Source organism: Lycorma delicatula, chromosome 11 (assembly GCF_047948215.1).
Source record: "Lycorma delicatula isolate Av1 chromosome 11, ASM4794821v1, whole genome shotgun sequence".
In the NCBI taxonomy this organism is placed as follows: Eukaryota; Metazoa; Arthropoda; class Insecta; order Hemiptera; family Fulgoridae; genus Lycorma; species Lycorma delicatula.
The window spans coordinates 12,584,830-12,611,959 of record NC_134465.1 but is presented as its reverse complement, the minus strand read 5'-3'; the positions used below and the strand labels follow the sequence as shown (position 1 = coordinate 12,611,959).

Here is a 27,130-nt window from a genome sequence, read left to right as displayed (position 1 = left end):
TGAGTTTTGTAATATGTTCATAGAATTTGAATTTAGAACCTTCTAGATGAAAATGTGTTTATCATTTCAGGAATGAAGTTTGGTAGAATTGTGACACATCTCTACAAATTACTCACTACTAAAAATTTATTTATTATTATGATTTTTTTAAATAATAATTTCATTGTAACAGTCTCCTAAATTTTCTCTTCTTAAAATGAAACAAAAATATTTATTGTTACCTTAAAGATAGCAACCAACTACCAGACAAATCAAGTTCTACTAGCGATGGCATGTATACACTTAATCTTTGTAAACTCATATCTTTTGATATTATTCTCAACCGTATATGTGTTTTATTTGTCAACTCATATTCTTCTGACACTCCACACTATAAAAAAAGAAAATGTAAGTTAAACAAATATTATTGTTTTTTCAGTTGTATTATATTTCATTGATTCATAAAATAAGGATATCTACGTATATTACTGATGTTTTTAGCTAAGTATTGGTTATCTTTATGTTCATTATAGGAAAGCAAATATCTTTACCCAGAAGCTATTCAATCTCGGGTTAGAAATTTTTTACAGCCACCATATACAAAATAACATTACTGGAAATATTAAACAGTTTCTACTCTAAAACAGACTCAGTGGATATTATTCAAAACCCTTAAATCTCATTAAAGAAGATGAGATGAAAAGAGTGCATAATGGGGAAGAAGTTTTCCATCCAGTGAGAGACCATTATATGAAACAAACACTCTGCACAACTAAGTAGCTCATGATTTCCTTCAAACTTTCCCACCTCAGTTCCGTAGGAGGTTGGTTATTTACTCAAGATGAAACATATTACTTCATCCTGAGCCATATTAAACTATTATTACTAATATATGACTTTGCAGATTTCTTTTCCTCCAAATACCAAAGAACCTCTTGAGATTAGAATTGGGCATTTTAAAAGAAAAATCCTTCCCTATCCCCACAATTTTATCGCAAGTGGAAGTATCCAGTTTAAGTAAACTGTTAAACCAGATCTCCAATATGTGATTTAAGTGGTATCAAGAGAGTGAAAGAATCATTTATAGGGCTATTTTACTTATATTTGATCGGGCTTGGTGTATTGACCTACAACAATGCATTTGATGAGGTAATTTGAAGTCATTTCCCCTATTTCTAGTATCTTTAGTATGAAATGCTTATTGTTTTGGAGAGGCACCGCTATTATCAGGAGTAACTTGTACCTTTTCAGGTACCAGAGAAAATCTTAAGTGACAAAATTAAAAAAATTAACATTTGAAACAAATTATACAGAAAAAATATTTACAATTTTCTAAGCTCAGAATGTATTAGTTCAGAATAAAAAATAAATCAAATAATATTTTAAACAGTTTTTGAAAAAAATTGTTTCTAAATTTAATGTACTGTTCCCTTTCCTAACAAAATATAATAAAAAAATTGGGGAAATAGATAATAGAATAAAATAAATAGAAGAAAAAAAAAATTAAATTAAATAAACTAACTTTTTTGTAAGTTTTTCATTCTTTTGTAAACTATAACAAGAAAAATTTTTGTGTTTGTTAGTTGCCATAATAAAAAGGTTACAGGAGATATGAAATACAAACCATTGCTAAAACTGATATAGCCACTCTCAAAATAATGTCTTCGTGCCAGATTTATCAATGGCAGTGAGGAAGTTGTGGTTTCCCATTTGTTTCTTCACCGTGTTGAACATACTGTTGTACATTAGTATGCTGAGCTCATAAAAATGCAGATGTTCAAATGTACAAGTGATAACTTTTTCTATTTCCCATAGGGCTTTTTTGTGAATGTCATCAATACTCAGAGAAAGCAAGTGTGACTAGTTTTTTGGCCATTTATTATGCATCATATAAGGTATAAAAATTACAAATTTATGTACTATTTTTATCAAGAAAATGTGTTATATATATTGATTCAATTTAATATGGATGAAATACAGTATACAAAAAAAAAATCAGGGTTTTAATTTGCTACAAAATCTATTGGATGGGGTGTACAATGTTGATAAGGTTAGAATCAAAGATTAATAAAAGGAAAGTTTTATTTGCCTTGCATAGCATTATATTGAAACCCTATCTTACCACTAGATAGTGCCACTAGCAAAGATAGAAACTCCTGAACAGAAGACCTTCTGTGTTTTGCAGTTTGCTTAATTTGAATCTGTAGTTAAAATTCAACATGTGTTTCGTTGAAAGTTTAATTGTGATCCTTCGTGAGACAATAACATTCATCAATGGCATAATTGGTTTGAAATGTCTGTGTAAAGGGAATAGTATGTGATGACCAAGAGGATTTGAAGAAAATATTGGACCTACTACAAGTCTTTCCAGCACAGTTCTTTAAGTCCGTGGGAAAGGGTAGCAAGGTGATGACAACGTGGAATGTTTTAAGGAAACACGTATGTGTACTGTTTACAGCTGTTACAAGCTCTGAAGCCTACCGATTACACTGTATATGCCAACTTTGTCATTAAAATGTTGCAGCATAAAGATGATGATAACTTGATTATATTGTGTTTAGTGATCAGTCAACATTTCACCTTAGTGAAAAAGTAAACACACAATGTCCATATCTGGGAGTCAGAAAATTTCCATGAACTCTTACAATTTGAAAGGGATTTCCAAAAATTATCTGTTTTCTGTGCTATATCCTGATGGTAAGTTTATGGGCAATTTTTGTTAAACCAAGTAAAAAACAAGTTCCTCATTTGGATATGCTAAGTATATTGTTTTTTCTTCAACTGCAATAGGGACCAGAAAATTTTATTTGACAACAAGATGGTATGCTTTCTCACTAACACAACTGTGTGTGGGATTGGTTGAATAACATTTCCCCAACTGCTGAATCAGTCTGCACGTTCTCAATGTCAGAGTTTGTTTACGGTGGCCTTTACGGTCCCCAGATCTGATTCCTTATAATTTTTTCCTTTAGTTTTATAAAGGGTCTTGTGTATGTGCCTCCACTATCTAATGATCTACTGATTTGAGGGAGAGGATTGAAGCAGCTGTTGCTTCCTACTCCAAATGTGCTGGTTAAGTATGGGATGAACTCTGCTATCAATTGCTTGCATACTGCGTGACAAAGATGGTCACATTAAACATTTATAGGGAAAAACTGTTAGAGTTACTCTTTCATTTTATTTGTGATTCATTACTATAAGTCAAAGTTAAAAGATATTAAATATGTTTTAAAAATATCAATAATATTTTTTATACACTTTTATTTTTATAACATAAAAAAATCTAAGTTACTGATGTCATATTATCTTTTTTTTCTTGGAAATTTTCACCTTATGCTTTCCTACTTCCTTGTTTATTTATTATTTTTTATATTATCTTTTTGAACAAAGGTTGAAAACATCTTTTAGTTTTCAGCAAGAGAAAAAAGTATTAATATTTATTTTTACTACAGTATTACTTGGCTCATTAATAATTGTGGCAAAGAATTTTCCAGTTGTAATGATTCTGGTAATGCGTTTGGTGGTGGAGGATAAACTCCTGCTAATTCTTCTTCAATTTGATTTTCATTATTTGATGAACCTTGTGATTGTTGGTCTTCGTCATTTAATACTGAATAAGCCATTTCTGGAACAGGTGCAGCTGGTGATTCCTGGAGGCAATAAGGTGCCATCCTGTAATTAACAAAAAACAAGATGATTAATATCCATTTACAAACAATTTTGTATTTAGTTATAACACTAATTTTAAGGTAGGAAAAAAGTGTTTTAAAATATAAATTATATTTTAGGATAGAATTTATTTTTAAGTATAAGAAAAACAAATATGACTGCAATATGGTCAAAGTTATTGAATTTAAAATACATCATAATAACTTATAAAAGTACAACAATGTCTAAGAAGTAATTTTTTAGTATTCACATTATTAAAATAAATAAGATTTTCCTAGTTAGATATAACGATTTTTTAATGAAATTGATTACTAAAGGTTGTAAAAGAAAAATAATCCTAAACCTGTCTAGGCTAACCAAACCTACCTAAACCTCTATCAGTCCTACGTTCATTTTTTAAAAATTATGTGGTAAAATTATGATGAAAGGATTTCACACTTAATTTATGCAATTCCCAGTATAATTTGTGGCTTAGGAATGACAACTGCTTTAGTCCTGCATTAATAATCCTGTAATTTTTCTTATTTCTCTTTGAAGCTACTATAATGACAAAATAATCTACCATATTCATCACTGAAAATTTACTGGTGGTTGATAACAACATTAATCTTTACTGAAGTGTAATACACAAAGTACAGGTATTCATTCCTGTAACAAAATGCAGTTACATCTTTTTACAGCCCTGAAATAAAAATGAATAGTGCTATTTGTTTGTTTTTTTATTAAATTATAACATTAAACCAATGGTATTAAATTTATTTTTATTTAATGTGATCAATCAAAACAAATGGCTTTCAAATGTAGAGATTTATATCAAAATTCATTGTTCTTTAACTTCAAAAAGAAAGTTTTTTTCAGGGAAAATTATTGAAAATGAGGAGTTGGGCTAAGTTATTGAAAATGGAATTCACCCCTTTGTCGTTTGTCATAATATCAACAACCTGTTATAAAAATCACTTAAAATATAATGCTTATAAATAGTTTTAAAAGTTAAATATTATTTATTAGAAATACTTATTGAAACAAATATGAACAAAAATAATTAAAGTATACCAGGGTTGTCTGAAAAGTTTTAATCCTCAACATGAAGATAGCAGCACTCGTCAACAAAAGTTAGAGTCATTGCGAGTGTTTTTGTGAAAAAGGAAAAATTTCAATATCGTGCCGTGATTAAATACTTGCATTTGAAAGGCAATACTACGCAGATTAAAACCAAGTTGAACGCTGTCTACATCATTTGTCCCATCATCACCACCATGAAAAAATGGGCAGCTGAATTTAAACATGGTCGTACCAGCTTGGTTGATGATGAGCTTTCGGGACGGCCAAAATCTGCAACCACCACCGATATCATCGAAAACGTTCACCAAATAGTACTGGACGACCGACGAATTAAGGTTAGAAAGATAGCAGATTCTCTGGGCATTATCGAAAGAACGTGTTTGTCGTATATTAACTGAAGAATTGGATCCGCGCATTGGGTCCCGCGTTTGCTCCCTTTGGACCAAAAACGTATTCGAATAAACATTTCCAAGGCCCTGCTGGACCAGTTTAAACAAAACGAGTCAGATTTTATGTTTGAGATACCCTCGCAGAAAAAAAATCACAAACAGCCAGATCAGGTGAACACGCTGGCCAAGGAATGTCGCCAAATCGGGAAGTCAAACGTCCAGGAAAGGTTTCTCGCAGAACATCCATTGCGATTCTCGCTGTATGGTCGGTGACACCGTCCTGTTGAAACCAAATTTCATGTCCTTGAAAGTCATTCGGTTTCGGTCGCAGAAATTCATTCGACATGTTTACGTATCGATGAGATGTTGCTGTTACTCTGCGATTTAACTCCTTAAAAAAATACGGGTCAATTATGCCGAACTTTGAAACCGCACACCACACTGTAACATATTGACTGTGCAGTGGTTTTTCAAGAATTTGCCGTGGATTATGCGAAGCCCAAATAACGGTAATTTTGTTTATTCACAAATCCTGACAGATGAAATTGCGCCTCATCACTTAAAAGAATAACGGCATCCTGGTGGACATTTTCGAGGATGACCTCGCAAGCTGCTTTGCGAGACGCCCGATCATTTGCATTAAGTTGCTGCACTAACATCAACTTATACGGATGGAATTTCAGGTCGGCATGAAGAATTCGTCGTACACTTCGATCAGAAATGGCTAGCGCAGCAGCATGTCTCGCTGCTGAACGTCGTGGGGACCGCGTGACAGCTAACCTTACAGCGTTAATGTTTTCAGGCGTTCTCACAGTCCGTTTTCCTCCTGTTGGTTTCATTTTTAAAGCAGACGACGTGTTCCTAAAACTCTTCACCCACAACAATATCGTATTCCTACTAGGAACAGACGCGTGTCGATTTAAATTGAAATGTCTGCGAAATAAACGCTGTGTTACAATAACCGAGTCATTATTTTTAAAATAGGCTTCGATCACAAACGCTCGTTGTTCACCCGACCACGACATACTGGCTACGGAAATAGCATGAATAGACCTGTCGATGTAGAACACTCCCGCCTTCTCATTGACAGTGGTGCCAACATAACAATTACTACAAAATCGTCAGATTCATATGCCGGACCTTGTACACAAACAATTCCATTGATTGCTTTGGTAGGGGTGGATATTACAAAGTTTTAAATAATGACTTCTTTTTAGCAAAGATTGCCTATTCATAAACACACAGATAAGTTAAAATATTTCATTTTATAAATATCAGTCTATATGATTCATACTTATGGGCACCAGATAATGATCAGCCCAGTTTTTCATCTTAAAATCTTAAAAGGAAATTCCAGGAGATGACCAATGATAGTTGGGATGGGAATATATATATGCTTAATAAATATTTAATAATAATGACAAGTAGCATTTTAAGCCGCTTCAGAGCAAAACATGTTGTAATTTTTGTTACAAATGAAATAAATTAGAATCAGATATGAACTTTATTTCTAATAAAATACCTAGAAATGTTGCTTTATGGTCAACAAAAATATCATTATCATTAACGGAATTCTATTCACATGATTAGCAACATTTTCTACCTGAGAAGCACAATTCAACGGTTTTATCTTTAAAGCTAGATGGTGTCAATCTATCCAGTGAATAATTTTTTAAGCTGCTCTCATACAATTTTCAATTAGTTTTAAGAATTGTTTTCAGATATAGATAAAGTTGTGATTGACTGCAAAGAGAGTTAAAATGAATTTCTAAAGCTTATTCTAAAGCTAAAATTATTAATAAACAATAAGAAATGCAAGGGGCCAAGAACACTTTTCTGAGACACTCTGCATTCTAAATTTTGAAATGAGAACTAATTTTGCATGTGTATTCTTACCAAAAGATGAAATTTCAATTAAATAATTTTAGTTTGCAATGTATGACTTAACCACTTGTAAGCAGTTTGTCTGATACCACAGCCACTAAGTTGTTTCATTATAAAAACTGTATAAATAAATCAAGTGCTTTACTGAGATTGCAAAAAATTGTAAATTGGATCTTTTTGTTAGCTCTACAATTTTAAAATATTTTTCAAAAACTGGGAAATGGCATGTGCCACTAAATTTTTTTCCTAAAACCGTTCTACAAGTTTGTTAAAGGTATATTTTTAAACAAATTTTAAAAATCAATTTTTTAAAATACTTTAGAAAATACCGATTGTAACAAAATTGGCTTATTATTTTGTAAATTTGAACTTTTCATAAGAAGGGGAATAAAAATGTTAAGTCTTAAGGCAGCTGGGAAATACAACATTGTTTAAAGATTCTTTATCAAATTTGTTAGAGGGATTATAAAAGCATCTATGACTTCTTTTAATATGCTGGTAAGAATTTCATCAATAACCAGTGAATATTTACTTTTTATATTTAGAATACAACTTTTAACTTCTTGGGTATCAACAGGAAATAAGAATACCGATTCATCAACAAAAGCATTCAAAGTGAATAGCTTTGTTTAATGTGGATCAGTATTATTGTTGTTTGAAGTACTGGAAAAGAAATTATTAAATTTCTCTGCTATCTGAATACAGGATGAAGTAACAGATGAGTCCTTTTGTATTTTTGGTAAGTTATTTGGTTGGTTTTATTAACATCTGCTTTCACTTTTGACAACTCCTCTCATGGTTTTAGATTTATTAACTTACAAACTGTTCAGAATCTGAAGTTTAGAAATGATCATCATATAATCTCTTAGCAATATGAATAACTTTAGTATAAATTCATTTGTAATTTTTCAAATAAATTTAGAAGTTAATAGACAAATTGTATTTAGACATTTCATAGTGATTTTGTACGAATGGAATGGAATGCAAAGTTGGCGGGAGTTTATAGATTCTCCCTACGGATCGCAGAACCTGGACAGAGTCCCTTGCTGCTGGATGATTCTATCGGGCGTGTTTTTAAAGGTTTATTTTAGGTGACGGGTATAATTTTTCAAGTTTTGTCTTGATTTTGTAGCTTAGAACAATGATTTATAATTACTTTAATAATCCATTCATTTTACTTCTTAGATTTGAACTGGTTCTTTTTGTACTAAAGGGCATGCTAGAAAGAAAGCTTTCTAAAATGCATTAAGAAAATTTTTAATTTTTTCATAAAAGCTAATTTTATCATTACTTTCCCAATTTGTTTGTGACAATGTTCCCAGATTTCTAATTGGGTGTTTACTTATCATTCTTTTAAAAGAATAAAAGTAATCCTTGTCTCATCGCATATTTTCATCAATAAATGATGTGACTGATCTGATCTGAAAGATCATAATTGTCAAGTAATAGTCATAATAATCTGCACAAAAGGATCAAAAATTATCCTTTGGTTAATTCGTAAAAATATTATCTATAAAGGTGACCATGGTTCTTATAATTCTAGTTGGGTAGGAGATCAAAATATTCAGACCTGCTATCTCAAAAGTGAGTTGATATTCAATTGTCATACAATAGAATTGTCTCGAAAAGTAACATTAAAATTGCAACACACTTTGATATTGAATTTATTAGGAATTTTAAGAAGAGTTTCAAGTTAATTAATTAGAGATAATAATAATAATTAGAGAATAAGTTAATTAGTTTCAAGTAAGTTATTTTAAGAAAGGTTTCAAAAAAACCCAGTCGATCTATAAGTTACCATCAATATCAATTTTAGAATGGAGCACTTAATTGCACAGCACTTAAAACTAATTTTCTTCTGTTAATGTATGGTAACTTGCAATTTTATTAAACAGATGGTCCTTAACAAAACCAATATAAAAAATAGGAATATTCTTTTTACATAATTACTCCATGAACTCCCTTTCTTTTGTTTATCAACATGAGATGTGAAAGTGAAAACTTTATCAAGTTTCTCACCTTAATATTTCTCCCAAAGAACTTTATTTTTACATATGGATAGCATGTTTTGTAGGTTTAACCATATTTTAAATAAAAATAAACTGAAAACTTAAAAATAAATTTTATAACAGACTCCAAAAACAACTAAAAAATAAAAATCAGTTTATTTTTTTAAGCAATAAAAAAATTATAGATGGTGAGTTATTTGTAATTTAAAATAAGAAGAATTAAAAAAAAAAAAAAAAATTTTTTTTTTTCTATTTGTCTCAAAAAAAAAGTCATTTAAACATTTTTAATATTTATAAAAGAAAATACTTAAAAAAATATTATAATTATTTTATCGTTTATAAATTATTCAGTAAATTGTTAAATCTGTAATGAGTTAAGTGAATGAATTTATAATTATTATTAATTAATTTTCTTTTAAATTTAATTTTTATTATGATTTGTACTTACCCAGATAATTCAGATTTGATTGAATGCGACAGCTTTTAATCAGATACTTCTATCAAATAATTGATCATAGTTATAATATTAAAATAACAACCCACTTTTCTTCTGTAAAACTAACATAATATAGGGCACTGAAAAAATCAATGTTTACCAGTTGCTTAGCAACCGATAAACAAGTTTACTTTTCTACCAAACAGGCAATTTCTTATTGTACATCTTTATTTTAGATTATATTACATTTGACAAGTTATTGAAATAAACATTTATTGTGTTAAGTAAAAGTTGTCAATTTTATTATTATTATTCTTTTACAATTTTTATTAATGAAATAATAGAACGGTTCAGTGAAATGGGCCATTTTAAAGATACTGTAAATAGTTAGCAATGGAATTTTAAAAAAATTCTTTGTACCAAGTAAAAGTTAATGGAAAAGTATTTTGATTTCTTACAAATTATATAGTTATAATCCTAATTAAATGATAAAAATTACATAAGCTCATTATAAATATTCAATAAGCCTCGCTTGGATTTGTTCATCACCATTTGAAGTACATCTGGAGGAATCTGACCAACTTCTTCTTAAATTCATCGCTTATCTTACTGGAGAACAACACTTAACATATTTTAAGCATGATAGTAAAGATCTTGACATAAAATCTACTGCATGGAAGGATTGAGAGCTTGAGTATTGAGACGTACCGATGAACTAATATTCCAAGGTGTTTACTGGAATATACAATGTTCCACTTTTACCTCATTTCTTAGATATTGCGTCTATTTCTTCAAAATTAGTGATCCAGGACTTGATTGCGTGGGCAGACACAATTGTACAACGAAACAAATCATTTACAAATAAGCCAAAATTTGTATAAAAGCACATTGTGCAAACATGAAACTTTGACTATTTTTATAATATGCTTTTACAATAAAGATGCACTATTCAATGCAGACTGTATATCTGCATTATAACTGAGTGCTAGAGTGGAAAATTTCTAACAGTGTTTGCCATTTCACCCATCCTCTCACATGATTGTTAAAAAAAATCATCTATTTTGCTGAATCACACATTATAAGAGTAGGTTTTATCTGTTTATCTTGCTTTGTTTAGTTTTAGATTTTTAATTCATACACTGTTTTAAAGGATTAATACGACATACAATTTGCCTATTATGTTTTGCTCAATAGCTATATGCTTTATATACAACCAACTTATTTGGGTTGGTTAATGAAACTAAGATTTTTTATAATTGTCATCATTATTCATCAAATATGGACATAGACATTCTGAATCATTGTAGGATGTGTTTTCTTCTGGATGATGTTTTGTATTGTTATAATCAATTTCCTGACCCTGAAAAACACATTATTCTTAAATATGAGGTACTTAGAGGAAACATTTTAAACATTTTGGGAAATGTGTATATTCCAGACTTTGTTGGGAAGGTTCTGGCATAAATCAGAGAAATATAACTTAATAAAATAGAGGCTTTTGGAAGAACATAATGAATATTTTATGATTGAACTGTCTTAGATTATATCCCCACTGCCTTCTTCAATAAAAAAATTGATGTGGACACCACAGACTTCCTTGTATGCCTTTTGATTTTTTCATATATTTTTTTTGTTATTATTGAATTATTATTTATCATAATTTTTTTTTACAATCAGAGGTTAATAATTATTAATAAATCAATATATTTAAATTAAAAATAAAGGAGATGAAGTCTGATTCGAACTGATGTGTCTTCCCCTGGTAAGATCCAAATATATCATTAATTAAAATTTTATAGGCTATAACTCTGGAACCAATGAAAATAACTACCACTTATGAAATATCAATGTAAAGCTCTCAATGAGGGCATATTACTACAGTTAAGAAAAAGTCCAAAATCCAATTTTTTTGGTTTTTGGGCTTTTTTGGACACTTTTAGTTTAGTTGATTGTAATAAAAAAGGTAGGTTCACAACTAGATGATAGAACAGTACTAAACCCAAAATTTCACATCCTACGACTAATCGTTTTTGAATCATGCGAGATACATACACACATACGTAACGTACAGACGTCACCCTGAAATTAGTCAAAATGGATTCAGGGGTGGTCAAAATGTATATTTCTGGTGAAATCTGAAATTTTTCACGACTAAAAAAGTAAATTCCCTAAACCTTTTCCACTTTACTTCTTATTGTAATCTTCTTAGTTTATACATCCACATCATTTCAGGGGTTTATCTGTTTGACCTCTTACCGTATTTCATTTTTTTGTCGCATTCTTCTTGATGTTATTTTAATTCCTCACTGGACACACCAATGTAACTTTGTCCCAATGTTCCGTTCCATGTTGAGCCAGTTAGTGCTGCACTCTAGCATCTACTAGTGCTGGCCGGCGAGTTAATCTAATATGATCATTCTACGTAAGAATCCCGCACAGTGCGGTCGTGTTTTCATTTCAGTCCAAGGGGACTCATATTTTCTTGATAATGTTGAAGTTCAATTATGATTAAAGTGTCATACATTCTTAAGTTTAATGTAACTATTGTAATTCAATGAAAACATCAAGGATGACAAGAAATTAAATATAACGATTCAAGAAGAACATAGCGTTGCTTCATTTCATTATCTACCATCTCATCAAAAATACAGTCCACACTAGCTCTAAATTCTACCACCCCTATATTTTTTTTTCAAATTGTTATTTATCTTGTATCATTCATGTGCTTAAGATAAAAATAATTTGGAACCGTTGAATGAAATTAATGAAACTATTCTGGAATTACAGTACCACAAATATAAATAAAAAATTGTTCTTCCTTTTGTAGTAGTAGGAGATGAAAAATGTACATTAACATATGAAAAAATATTTAAAAAAATTTTTAAAACATTTGCTTGAACTGGATTTGAAACATATATCATTGTGGGAATATACAAAACTCGTTTTTGTATTTTATAATAATTTATTATAAAAAAAAAATAATTAAAGATTTACCATAACCATGAAGTTTCTATTACAGGTTTTTTTGTGCTCATATCCTTTTAACATGACATTGAACTACTTTATGAAAGCTTTTCAGAGTTTTTTCTTCTTTTTACTTTGTTTGATGAATATAATAAAATATAAATCAAGGTTGGGGAATCCCTATGAAAATATTGACCTCTTTTTTTTCTGATTAATGGTTTTTCCATTCTAATCAGTTTTGTTGTTTTGACTGATGTATTTATTACGTTAAAAAATTAATAAAATTTATGTAACAGGTTTTTGGTATTTCTCAAATGTTCTTTACCCATTTGATATTCTAAAATTTGCTATATTCTAAAATGTGTTTATTTTATTTATTACCCTACATTTTAACAGTGAAATTGTTCTGATTCAAATTTATTTGTGAATCAATAAAATAAAATTAGCTCACTTACACAAGTAACTTTTTTTACATTTGCTTGGTTATTGCTCTATCTAATTTTATTTCATAAAAAAAATACATAAAAACAAAATTTCAAAAGAATGTTAATTTATATTAGGCTCATCCTTTACAACTTTGAATATTATTAACCTTTAAAGGCTTTATTGAGGTATTATTTTCTTTGATTTTTGGATCTGTTAATTTTTTCTTACCATGTTGACTAGAATGGAAGTCAGAAAAGTCCACCCAGAGTGAATATTTATTCTTTTTTTTATTGTGTTAAATAACTTTTTTAGTGGTTGAATTGATGGTTTTTTTTAATGGCTTTTGAAGTCAAAAAACTAATGAAAACTTTATTACATAGAAATGTAATCTGTCTTAAGAAATGATTTGAACCCTAAGTAATAGGTAACAGTTGACAGACCTCTTATCAAAGTTTTTTTTAAACTAGTTTTAAATAATTTTTTATTTAAATTATTCACAGTTGCTTAACAATTTGTTAAGTACTGATTATTGAACAAGAAATTTGTTTTTTTAATTTTATTAACATTCACTGACCTCCATGGTGAAATATTAATATTCTGTCATTCATTTGGAAATACTGGATCCAAATACTGAACAGGCATGACATTTTTCATGTGTTAAAAAATGAATTTTTTGTGGAAGTGACTAATTCAATGTAAGCCTGCTGTGGCTTTAACAATAAATAAATAAATCTTGATCACATTTTTTGCAAAATAGTGGATGAAACAGTATGTGAAAAAATGTTAGATGTTTGCTGATAGTTGAACTCTAGTCCAGTTGATATAGTAGGGCCAGCTATAGTAATGTTATCAGTTTTTGAAATATTACAACAAAATTAATTTTAGCAAATAATAATTAAAAGAATACATTTTAGCTTTCTAAAAACTATCAGAAAAAAGAGTATATGAAAATTAATAGAATAAAAGAAATTTGAATCACTTATTTTATAAGTTTGAAAAATATTTAGTGATGCATACAAACAAACAAGGCTTATCTTGTATATTCAAATCAGCTGTTTTACAACAGTAATGTTTTTTGAACTAAAGAGAATAATTAAAATTCATATTAAACTCTTTCAGCTGAAGAGAATGGAGCATTTGTTCACTGTCTCATTTGGTATAAAAATATTATGATTTAATTATTTTTTTTTGTTAAAATATATTCTAAGCTGGTAAAAGATAACTCAACAAGAAGTGGTGGTATTCTTAGGAATTTTACACTTTATATGTCAATTAAATTTTAATCTTGGTTATTAGTTTGGATAAGATTCCAAACTACGTGAATCTGGATGAGATGTAGTGTACCTACTGCAGTTGGCTGATCCTCCTCTTCCTCGGCTTTCCTATTTCCTAACTCTTCTTTCTTTGGTAGGTAGGGAAAAATTGTCAGCTATTACCTGAACTCTATTTTGATGTCACACTAAGTAGCCAGCAGAGCAGGCACTTCTTTGTTGAGGTACTATAGAATGGAAATTCTACCAGTATGCCTGAAAATACTGAAAAGTCGGCCATTTTTTTAATGTACTTCCAATAAACTTTATGTATTATCAGAACATTAGAGAAGTTTATCATGATGTGCAAAATGTTTGCCTTAACAAATAATACGAGTTGTGTGAGAAAAATAATGAGACTGACTTTTTACTTACCAAAGTTTTTATTTTTTCAAACAACAATATTTATCCCCTTCAAAGTAGTTCCCTTGGGCAGGTATGCACCGGTGGAGTCGTTGTTTCCACTCCTACTCGCAGCGCTGGAAAGCTTCAACTGGTAGGGCTTTTAACTGGTCAGTCACAGTCTTTTCAATGTTTTCCATAGTTCCAAAATTACAACCTTTTAAAACATGTTTCAATTTTGGGAAAAGGAAAAAGTCACAAGGACTCAAATCAGGTGAATAGGGGGGATGAAGGACCGTAAAAATCCGTTTTGAGGTCAAAAATTCCATGATGGAAATGGCCGTGTGGTACGGGGCATTGTCATGATGAAGCATCCATTTGTCTGCAATGTCTGGTCTCACGCGAATCACTCTTTTCTTGAGCCTTTCAAGGACACCTTTGTAAAATACTTGGTTGACAGTTTATCCTGGAGGAACAAATTCTGTATGCACGATACACCTGCTGTCAAAAAAGCAAATCGGCACGGTTTTGATCTTTGATTTGCTCATTCGACATTTTTTCGGTCGAGGAGATGATGGAGTGTGCCACTCTTCGCTTTGCCGCTTTGTTTCATGGTCGTACTCAAATATCCAGGATTCTCACCTGTGAACACACGATTGAAGAATTCTTGGTCATTGTCAGTCCTCTCAAGAAGATCAACGCACACGTTTCTTCGATTGTCCTTCTGTTCCGTTGTGAAATTTTTCGGCACCAATTTCGCACGTCCAAATCGCCTGACAAAATTTGATGTACGGTGAAAGTGTTTAAATTTAACTGTTCATTCATCATCCTTGTTGTTAAACGACGGTCTGATCTCACAAGAACCCTCACACGCTCAACGTTTTCGTCAGATTTTGAAGTCGAAGGTCTCCCTGAGCGAGGTTGATCTTCAACATGTCTCGGCTTTCCAAAAACGATTTGTACCGACGGAAAACTTGTGCTCTTGATAAGCAATGTTCCCCACAGGCCTGTTTCAACTTTTCAAAGGTGACACTCGCGGATTCCCCAAGTTTAACACAAAACTTGATCGCACAACGTCGCTCTAAATTCCGATGCTCCATTTTCGTAACACAACAAAAACACCAACTTCACTGATGGCGCTGTCAAAAATAATGTGTTGGCTGAACGGAGTTGAAACTCGTATTGAGCATGTTGAAGGGATGAACAAGCCGATCTAGCACAGACCGGTAGACACAGCGTTGCCAGATCCCTCGCAGTGTTACCAATCTCATTACTTTTCTCACACACCTCGTACATAAATTTTGACTGAATGTAAGTATTGATAGGTGATTTATTAAAATGAAGGTATTTGGTATTTTGCTCAAACTGGGACTTTTATAACCTATTCTACTCATGAAAATAATGGAAAAGGTACACATAAACATATGTTCTAAAGTGCTTCGTTTGCAAGTTATGGCTAGTGAAAGATTTTGCTCAGATTTCAGCTACCCCAGAGAAATGAGGTCGTACTCATTTAAAAGGTTAATTAAGGGGCAGAATTAGTGATTTCTCATGGTTTTTGACCTGATCGAATACAATAGGTCCCAGAATCGTATTTGGAGTAGTTTTTGAGAAATCTGGGGTGAAAACCAATTAACCTCTGTAAAAAACCCTGTTTTTTAAGTTTGACATAGAGTAACTTTGTTAAATGGAAATAAAAAAAATTAAAGAAAACTTGTAAAAAATTTAATTCTGAACAAAATAGTGTAAGATAAGTTGAATAAACAAAGAAAAGTTAGCAAAATTCGAATTTTGTTTAGAAACAGTACATTACTGCATTTGTCAGAAAAGTAGTTAATGTAATCAAAAATCACATTCTTTTTTGGTGTTGTGAAAGATTTGTAAAAACAAGATTTACTGTTAAAAAATTAAACTGGCGATTACAGAATTGTAAAATAAAAATTACTTAGATAATAATTTTTTTTATTAATGACAGAAATACAGTAAACTATTATTTCAAAGTTGGCAATAAAATAATAGCTGCTCAACGATCTCCAGTACTGTATAGTGTTTAAATCATTCTGTAACGTACATTAAGTATATCGGTTAATGTGTGAACTGTGCAATCGTTAGCGAAGGTTTTCTGTGAATTTAGTTTGACAGTGATCGATTTGCCTTTGAAGTTATGCTATACTTATTTACAACAGGAATACCCTACGATATTCATTTTGGATGTATGTAATGGTAATGCTGCAGTAAAATATGAAATACTTTTCCGAATCACAGAATTCTTGATCCCAAAACAATTAGCGCGACTTTTCGCAATCTCCGGGAAACAGGTTCAGTAATCAGTATTTGTATCAACGTAGTTGATACAAACACCGACCTGTCCAACACGGCGCTGCTATAGATGCAGTCCAGGCGTCAGTACATAACGTCTTTCTAAGCGAATCGAGTTTCGGATTCGATGTTTTAGAGGACACTTAAACAAATTTCATTGATAAGCCTTTTAGGACATACGTTTATATGAACTTCTTCCATCATTTTCACTAGTAGAATAGGTTATGAAAGTCCCAGGTGAACTTTGTGATACACTCTGTGTATACAATTATACAGTATGGCACAAGGAAACGGGACATTTTTGAGTAACTCACAAAAGTAAAAAAACGAATTTACAAGTTTTATTATTGAAAACAAAAAGTAAATTACATACCATTAAGTGTCTCGATACAAAAAATTTCAATTTCTAAAAACAATGTCACTAAGATAATGGCCGTTCAAACACATTCCTGGAAACGAATTCTGAGATTTTGCCTGGCACTTTGAAACACTTCCATGGGAATTCAGGGGGCCATGTAGTCTGATGGTTTCAGTTCCTGTACAAACTGAATTCTGTAAGGGTGAACTATCAAATCGCTGTGGAATATTCGGCGGACGGGTCGTTTTAAGTTCAGTGCTGCTGCGTGTTTCCTTGCCGATCGTCTTGGGCTCCTTCCAATAAAGGCCCGAACCGCTTCAATGTTTTCTGGGGTTTATTGACATCCTCGTGGTTATTTTTTTTTGAGCTCAACCAATGACTTGATGGCGTGGCAAGATGAAGCGCGACCACGACGTCCTATATTGTAATAACGTTGGAATTCCCGTTGAGCAGCAGTCACACTGCCACCATTCTTGTTGCAAGTGCAAACGGCAAATGCACGTTGTGCACCGACCCACCGGTCCATGATTACCAAGTGGCAGGTAGTTGTGCACGGAAGGATGCCACTCCCACCTTTCTATCAATTCCTCAGGTCTGCCACTACTACTTTCAAAATTTTCCGTTTCACTGTGACACCTGTGCAAAAAATCTGATGTGGACAACACACGACTTCCTTGTACGCCTATTATATTACATTTACACCAATTTTTTTTTTTTTTTTTTTTTTTTTTTTTTTTTTTTAATGAAAAGTACATAAGATTTTATTACATTTAAAAGTTTTGATATTTTCATTTTTTTTTGTTATTATTGAATTATTATTCATCCTAAAACTTTTTTTACAATGAGAGGTTAATTAATAAATCAATATATTTTAATTAAAAAAAAAGGAGATGAAGACTGATTTGAACCGATGTGCCTTCCCCTAAGATCCAAATACTTCACAAATTAAAATTTCATTTGGCTGTAACTCTGGAACCAATGAAAATAAGTACCACTTATGATATACTGTTGAAAAGCTCTCGATGAGGGCTAATTATCACAGTTAAGAAAATGCCAAAATCCAATTTTTTTTTAATATTGGGCTTTTTTGGACACTTTTGGTTCAGTCAATAGCAATCAAAAGGGAAGGTGCACAAGTAGATGTTACGTCAGTCCCAAATCTAAAATTTCAACATCCTATGGCTAATTGTTTTTGAGTCATGCGAGATACATACGTATGTATGTACATACACACATATATGTACATACAGACGTCCTGCCGAAACTAGTCAAAATGGATTCGGGGATGGTGAAAATGGATATTTCCATTGAAATCTGATAACTGAAATTTTTCATGATTACAATACTTCCTTTACTTCGTACAAGGAAGTAAAAAACACACACATACATAAGGACTATTCTAAATTATTTTCTATAAACTTATTTATTATATGCCCATTTGCTATCAGTTTTATTCACTGTTGGTAAAACGGTACTCAACGAAATGTGGGACCTGTCATTGTTCCACCCAAATGTGTGAGATGCATGGAATAATCTTTTTCTTTTGGATTTGGAAGTATGCAGTGCTGCAGAGGGTGGTTTTTGGTTATAATGAGTGAGTGAATGCTAACATGTTTATTAAAGATAGGTACAAACTTGCAGTTTATGGTTTGACGCATCATTTGTTTGGCACAATTCAACATCAAGATAGACCAAACTGCTGTATTGTGTTGCAAAGTTGGTATATTTTGTTTTTTCTGCAAAGAGTTTGTATTTTAATTAATGATCAAAGGATGTTTCCAGTCTATGTTGGAGAGTTTTGCTTAGTTTGAGTATAGTAATTCAGATAGAAATACAAGCCTTATGTGTTGTAAGGGGCCATTCTTTATCGGTGTCTTATTTTCTTACTTTAGAGACGGTGTCATTTATAATTAATTTAAAATCAGATACTGTTATTCTCATGAAATTTTTATGGTGTCTACTTACTTCTATTGTTAAATAGTCTAAACTATTACTTTTATATTCCTTTCTTCTTTTACATAAAATTGACTATCATTATTCTCTTCATTCATTATCATTAATGTTTCACAGTAATAATATGCAGTGACAATGAAATAAAAATGCAGTGAAAAAATGTATACAAAAATTTACATAACTTGACTTGCTTAATAATAATATTAAAAACGAGTTGAGAGTGTGTGGATCATCTATTTTGCTTGATCATGTTGCAGATGTTTGTAATGCTTTTCAGTTTGACAAAGATTTTTCTATGGAAGTATGGTGAACCCATAAAAGAACTGGTTTATCAAACTTGGTTGCTACACTACACCAATCTTAACATGTCAGAAAAAGTTCATACTAAAAATTATGATTAAAATATCTTAACTATTCCAACAGTTTTGTTTTTGGTTGTAACAAATGGGATTCATAGAACATGGGATCAAAATTATTAGAATTTTACGATGAAATGCTGAAGAAAAATTATGGATTAACAGATTATAAAGTTTTGCGCAAAAATACATATCCTTCCAACCTACTTATCTCATGAAAGCTTGGCAGTACAATCAGAAGATATGTACGTGCAATAAAATCTTTCTTTCTATTTTTTATTTCAATGGGAGATTGGAATAGCTTTTGTACATAGCATATATACACATATGCAGTTATTTATTTTGTAATGTTTACATATGCACTTCAACTACAAGCTTAAATTTTTAAATATTATAGAACACTGTTGCAACAGCGTTTACTCGGTTTTTTTCATGCATGTATATGTCTCATTATGATGTGATTACATTATACTGAACATTATCAGTAGTCTTTGGTATTGAAGTGAAATGCTTCTGATCATAAAAGATTAATGTTTTATTAAACAGGATTTCTTCTGTTATACTTTTAGTTCAATTCTGAAATGTTTCAGATGTTATAGAACTATGTGGTTTTAAGGAATAATATCTAATTTCAGGTTAAGGTCCTAAAAATTGTTTTCTTGTCAGAATTAGAACTTTAAGATTATTCATTCATTTCTATAAATTTTATAAATATTGTGTATATTGATGCGATGTATGTGTCAAACAATTGAATGTAAATATACATTAAAAAAGTTTTAATGTTTAGTGAAAAATAAATAATTCACTAGAATATAAATGATGAATCATTTTTAATATTAAAAATTGGAATGTATTCTACAATAATTTTTTTAATGGAATAAATAATAATGTTGATTATTCTTTTGAAATATTTGTATTAAAATGTAAATAAACATTATTTAGTACTTCACATATTTAAATATTATATTAATGTTTATTTTTCCTTTTATCATTTTATCAGAATAAAAAACAAAACAAGAAAAGTGTTATAAATAATTTATTAACTGCTTTAACCAAGTGGTATACTGAATAATCTATTCGTAGTGTTTGTTTTTCTGTTAAAGATAATGTCTGTTTTATATAAACATACAAGTACATACACATTTTTTGCCTGTATGGAAATTATATTCGTTTACTGTACATAAAATTTACAAAATAACATTGTTTAGTCAATATAAGTGATGAGGCTACTCTAGATAATAAAAAACATTGGTTTGTTTGTTTATTTAGTTCGTTTTCTCCTTTGTTAACTTTAACATTTCAATATAATTTGACAAGAAGACAACTCAGGATACACCTACGTAAGTGTAATAGACATTATTGAGCTGATCTGTTCATTTGAAACGTTTTACTGCTTGTGTTTTGTGCTCGTGCGTGTGTGTATATATATATATATATATATATATATATATATCTCTTTCAAACAAAGATATTATTATATAATATTCATTTAATTACTTTAATACACAACTGATTTGTGGTAATTTCACGTACATTATTTTTATATTTATTTAGACATTAAGTTATAAAACTGGTATAATGCACTTTTTTATTTCAGTCAGTATTTGGTAGCTTTATGCAACTCACAGATGGATATTGGAAGTTTTGAGAAATTCCAGGCAGTCACTCTCTCCTTAACAATCTTTATGAAAACAGCTGTTACAGCCATTTCAGCATAATAGATTGAGTAGATTTGATGAGGTATAGAAATTCTGGCTTTACCCATAAAGAATCTCAGTCACCAGTTGGTTTTTGTGAAATCCTCGGGTGGGAAACACTATCTGAGGACTATTTCAAAGTGACAAAGGATTGCCCCCAATAAATAATTTCCCCAAATAAATAAGTGCTACCCTGCTGGCTATTAAAAGGTGTCACTATGATGCTACAGATTCACCAGAGCACTCTATCTGACCCTTTTCCCATGGTATTTATCTAAGGAAAAATGATTATCCTGAACAGTTTGGAAACCAAATGCTTTATATACGTACTTAGCCTGTGAAATGTAAACAGAAATTTTGATGGCTCTCTGTGGATTCTTCTGCAAGAAACCTGAGAATTTTGTTACAGTTTCACCATTGTTTTGTTTATTTTCCCCAAGATTCATTGTTCAATTACAGTTTTAGCTTGTGTCATGTTGACTCCATTTTCTTAGTTTGAGCACTGTCTATAAAATAACCTCCTCATTACAGTGTAATATTTCTAATTAATGTACCCAAATTTATCAGAAAGAATAAATAAATTAATTACATTCAAGGAAACAAAAAAAATATATATTACTTCACTTTGAAATGTCTTGATATAAATAAATAATCTATTATTTTGATTGAATATTAACATTATATAGATTAAGATTGAATATATACATTATATAGATTGCATCAGAAATGGGTAGATGTGCTAAATATAGCATGAAAAAAAACTGCCTCGTCATTTGCCTGGATGAATCAAGGGAAACTGTGATAAAACCTTGATAACAACAGTATCACTGAATACACGCTTGACTATAAAATAAACAATAGATGTGATTAAAAGTCTATATTAATTGTTTAAAATATAAACACATGAAACAATATTACAACACAAAATACACAAAGATAGTAATATAAAAAAATAATTACAAAATAATTTAAGTTCAGAAGACTGAAAATTGAGGATTTAAAAAAAATTAATTAGTGTTAATTAAAGATTTATCAGCCGTGTAATATTATTGCTACACAGGTAAATCTTAAAATTTTATTTTAAATAAATTGGTTGAAAGATTTTTTTAAATTGTTCAGTAATTTATTAATAATGGCAATGAAAGGATCATCAGATTGATATGGCGAAATAAAATTTATTCACATTTGTTATGTAATCTCTAATGCTGGGATTTACAGAGTTGTTTACAGACACTAAATTAGTGTTATTTTTATATTATATTTTAAATAAATTTAATTTATTTTAAAGAAATCTTTGTTAGTTTGAATTCCATTAATATTTCTTTCTGTCATAAATTTATTGTCACAAATAAGAATAGGTGAATCAATAATATTCTCATTTACATAAAAATCCAAATTCTTTTATATGATGTAAAATTAGTATTTAAAATGTAAATTATTTAATAATTTAATTTATATATGATCAATTTTTTTTGTTTATTTTTCAATATAGATTTCAGATTAATTATTTAAAAAATTTCAAAAGATATTATTTGATATTTTAAACTTAAATTTAATTTTAGCCATTTTTATTGAGATTCTGAGTAATGTCCTTCAAAGTTTTGTTATTTTGTAATTATTTCTTTTAAATGCAATATTCTTTTACTTTTGTAATTATTCTTCACAGCAGACGTTATAAAAAAAACTAAAAAATATATGTATTTATAAAATCATTTAAAAAGCTCTTTTATTTCTCAATACTCCAATTGTAGCTTTCATAAACCACTTGGTTTTTCAATTTGGAAAAAATAGTATTTATCATTTTTGCCACTGTATTTCCTTCATGTAATTTTATTTACATGTACTTAGTGTCATTTGAAAGATTTACGATGAATTATTTGATTTTTATTTGATGAAATTTAATAAAGCCATCATGATATTATGGGTGCACAAGATATTACACACTAAAAAATACCATCCAAAATGCTTTTATTCTCATGTTAAAATCAGTGCGTAAAACTTAGGTTTTTAAAAATTCTTTTTAGAGTATAAAAATTTTCAGTAGAGAAAATTTACGTTTTAAAATTACAGTGGTGATTTTACGATTTTGTTAACTCTGTAATGATTTTTATTCAAAAAGTATGTAAATAATCATCAAAAATGTAAGTTTCCTCTTTTTATAGTTTTTGTTTATAAAAAATCAATAATAATTAAATTAATTATGGTTTTGAGAAGATCTGTGCATCAAGGTCTATTTATCTCCAAATAATATAGATAAAAGTGACTCATAAGGTGTAGAAATGCAGTTGACGAAACAAAAAGGATCATCACTCTTTCGACCTCTGTGACAAAGTGATAAAATTTCTGCCTTTGGTCAGGCATGACGTTTTTCTGTTGCTACAGATTATATTTTCTTAAAAATAAAAAGAAATAGCTTGACTTTTATTTTATTTTATCTCATTGTTATTGATTTAATAATCAAAGTGAGAAATGAAAGCCAACCAGGCTGGTCTAGTGGTTAACTCATCATTGCAAATCAGCTGATTTTAAAGTTGAGAGTTTTAAGGTTCAAATCTTAGTAAAAGCAGTTACTTTTGTACAAATTTGAATATTAAATTGTGGATACTGGTGTTCTTTGGTGACTGAGTTTAAATTAACCGCACATTTCTGGAACAGTCGACCTGAGACTGTACAAGACTTCATTTATATTCATACATATAATTTCACTCATCCTCTCAAATAATACCTTAAGGTGGTTCAAGAGGTTAAATAGGAAAAAAAAAGTTTATAGTGAGAAATGAAGAAGTCAGAGGAAAGTTAGATATGTATAGTAGTTTGCTGTAATGAATAGTGAATAATTTAGAGTTAAGTCATTTTTGGCATCTCCGTGAATAGGTTAAAAACAAATGTCATAGAAAGTTCAGAAAATTAAAATTGGAACTAAAAAGTGACCATGGAAATGTTGAATGAATTTAGTCAAGAAGAAAATGATGTAATCTAGAATGAGTGTTTTAAGAAAAATGATTTTTCAAAGGGAAAGATAGAAATGTAGGTTTACAGTTTAACTCAGGATTTTTATGAAGCAGGAAAACAGTTAAAAATAAATTTTTAGTCAAAGTAATATTTTGTCTTTCTTTAATTATTTAATTATAAATAACCTCTAATATTGAATACATTTAAAATAAAATAAACTTGAAAATGGTATAACCTATTGAAATTATTATTTTATAAATTTAAGTAATTAATTTTAATTTTCTGATATTTATGTTCATTAATATTTTATGTGTTGCAGTTTAGTAAACTACGTAAATGGATCATTCATTGAATCTAGTTAACATTTTATTATTTGCAATGTGCTCAAATTATCATTCTCCTGGTAATAACAATAATATAACTTTAAATTCACCAGGTACATTTATAAACCAGTATTTCATTGTAATACATATTTTTATGATTTGGTTAATTTAGTTAACATTACCACTAACTTCCATATCCTTGATTGTAAAATATATGTATAAAATAATTTGATGTATTCAAAGATATTGCTTTCTTTTTTTAAGACAATATTCTTATGAGAAGTAAGATGAGGTTCTGGTCAGTATTTCGTAACCCTGGTTCAGTATTTGCAATAGCGTTAACAAATTTAATATTTTTGGTAATGTGTTAAAAAATGCTTGAGTAATTAGGAAAAATAAAAAAGACTGTAATAATTAAATGTGAAATGTAGAAAAACTCTTTTATAGCTGATTTTATATTATAAAGAATCTATCCCTTCATACCATTAAGAAATGTTTTATTTATAGATGCATTAAAACATCACAACATTAATCATCTGGTCCTGAGATCAATTCCTGGAAAGGAAGGTAATATTTCTTTACATTTGTTTCATTCATTTTATCTTCCTCTTTAAAGTACAAATGTGAGTATCCAGGATAATTATCTCTGATTTTTAAAAGTATGAATACATCGATTATGATACCAGTGAGAATGTTACTTGACAATCAATAAAAACCAATATTTTTAATTTTTTTTCCAACTAAGTACTGTCTTATCAACTTATTTAGAAAATAATAATATCGAAATGATTACCTGTACAGCTTCAAACCACACTCTTAGTTCTCTGTTGCTTACCAGCTAAGATAAAATTATGTATAAAAAACCCTGAGACTATTACTGTTGCACAGAAATTATATATGGTTTGAAGTCATAAAATCAAGTTATCCACTCAATTTGAAATCAAGTTGCATCAAAATCTATATCATTCTCTTTTTGGTGACATTGAACTTTTATTTTTTACTAATTTTTAAGCTAACAAAAACTTTTTTGAGCCCTCTTGTATACTACACAAAATTTACAATAAAGACAGTTTAGCAATGATATAACCACATTCAAGCAGCTAGGGAAAGTACTCAACTACTCACTGTAAGTTTTCCTTCCTTTAGTAGCTCAGTAGAAAGAATTATTTTTTTGTAAGCAAAAATTTACAAAAAAAATTCAGGTTGCAATAAACTTTTTTAAAATATGATATTCATCAATTTAAAATGGTGAATAGCACACAGGCCTTTGACCTGTTGTATCATTCTAATGATTAAATGATTCTTGATACTGAAGATCAACTCATAAACGAATAAAGGTACATATTTTGAACTTTAATGAGTGATAAGTTGTAAAAACCTTGGGTAAAAGTTTGGGCAGAAAAATTAATGGCAAAGGCTTGTAGTCAAATTATTTGACATAAGATTAAAAAAAATGGTTCCATTCTCAGAGCAATAACATGCCATAAATAAGAGTAAAAAATAAAACTTCAATATCAGAAAATAAAGAATAACATTGTATAAATGTTAACGTGGTTTGTTTTGAAATTGGATATGTAGTCTATTTTTTATAAGGTTTCAAACTTGAATGCGTATAATTTTCTGTATCAACAGTGGACTCCTTTTCCTGTATAAAAATGATTTGAATATTAAAGAGATTTGCTGTTTAGAGAATCTATTCTTCAGGAGCGGGAACTGAGCTCTTCTGTCAAATTCTGCATCTTTTTAAAGATGTATAATTGCACATGTAGGCTTAGAATACATAATAGGAGATATAAAAAAAGCCTTTTAGCTAGAAGTGCTTGGGCTGAGGTATATTTCATTTAATATCACATCTTGTGTATGGTAAAAAAAAAAAATATTACTGTTCAAAGAAGAATGCTCATATTGCAATGTGTAAATTATGATTAATATTACTTTTAAATTATTAATTTTTATGTTAAGCTGTTCGAGATTAAGTTCTCAAAAATAAATCAAAGTAACATAGTTATATTATTTGAAAGTATTTAACATTTTATTTATTTTTTCAAAATTGCTATCATTTTTTCAGTTATTGTTTGAGAAAATAACAATGAACATTTATCAGATTATTTTAAATTATAATGTTTTTGTAATCACAAATTCTAAGATGTGTAAAAGTAATACTGAATCGGTTTTATATAAGTATTATTATTATATAATTCTAGGTAATACGCTTTGTGGTAGTCTTGTCATGTTAAATAAAAGTTAAATAAGGGTTTTGACATATTACTGTAATTTTTTACAAGTGTTATAAATCATTATTATTTAATAAAATTCATTTTATCCATTAATCTTCAAAAAAGTATTATTTATTATTACTTCAGTATGACAATACCTTTTCATTCTCACTTTTTATCAATTCTTATTTAACGACTCTGTTTTATTTATCGTTGCTCTATTTATTCTTGTTAGTCAATTTCATTCAATGTTTAACGTTTTTTTTTTTTAATAAACGTGTTTGTCATATTTCTTTTTCACAATGTTATCATCATTGCTGAATAAGAAAATATTAAAAATGTTTGTTTTAAATATGTTTTCATATATTGACTTGTTTTATTATAATGTGGTGGAGCAGTGTGACTGTTTATAAATTTTTATTAATTATATTTTTTAATAAATTTATTATTATTGTTCATGTTCAGTCGAAGTTACAAAATGCAAAA

General features: G+C 29.5%; 1 protein-coding gene across 2 annotated transcripts in view; it reads left to right on the top strand.

The window, feature by feature from the left end:
- Window positions 1-24,457: 24,457 nt before the first annotated feature.
- Ir76b (Ionotropic receptor 76b) overlaps window positions 24,458-27,130 on the top strand; it is a 41,573-nt gene continuing 38,900 nt past the window's right edge. For both annotated transcript variants that reach the window (XM_075378896.1, XM_075378895.1), the window contains exon 1: window positions 24,458-24,541. In XM_075378896.1, coding sequence (XP_075235011.1) covers window positions 24,484-24,541 — 58 coding nt within the window. In that variant the 5' untranslated portion in view covers window positions 24,458-24,483. The remainder of the gene's footprint in view (window positions 24,542-27,130) is intronic.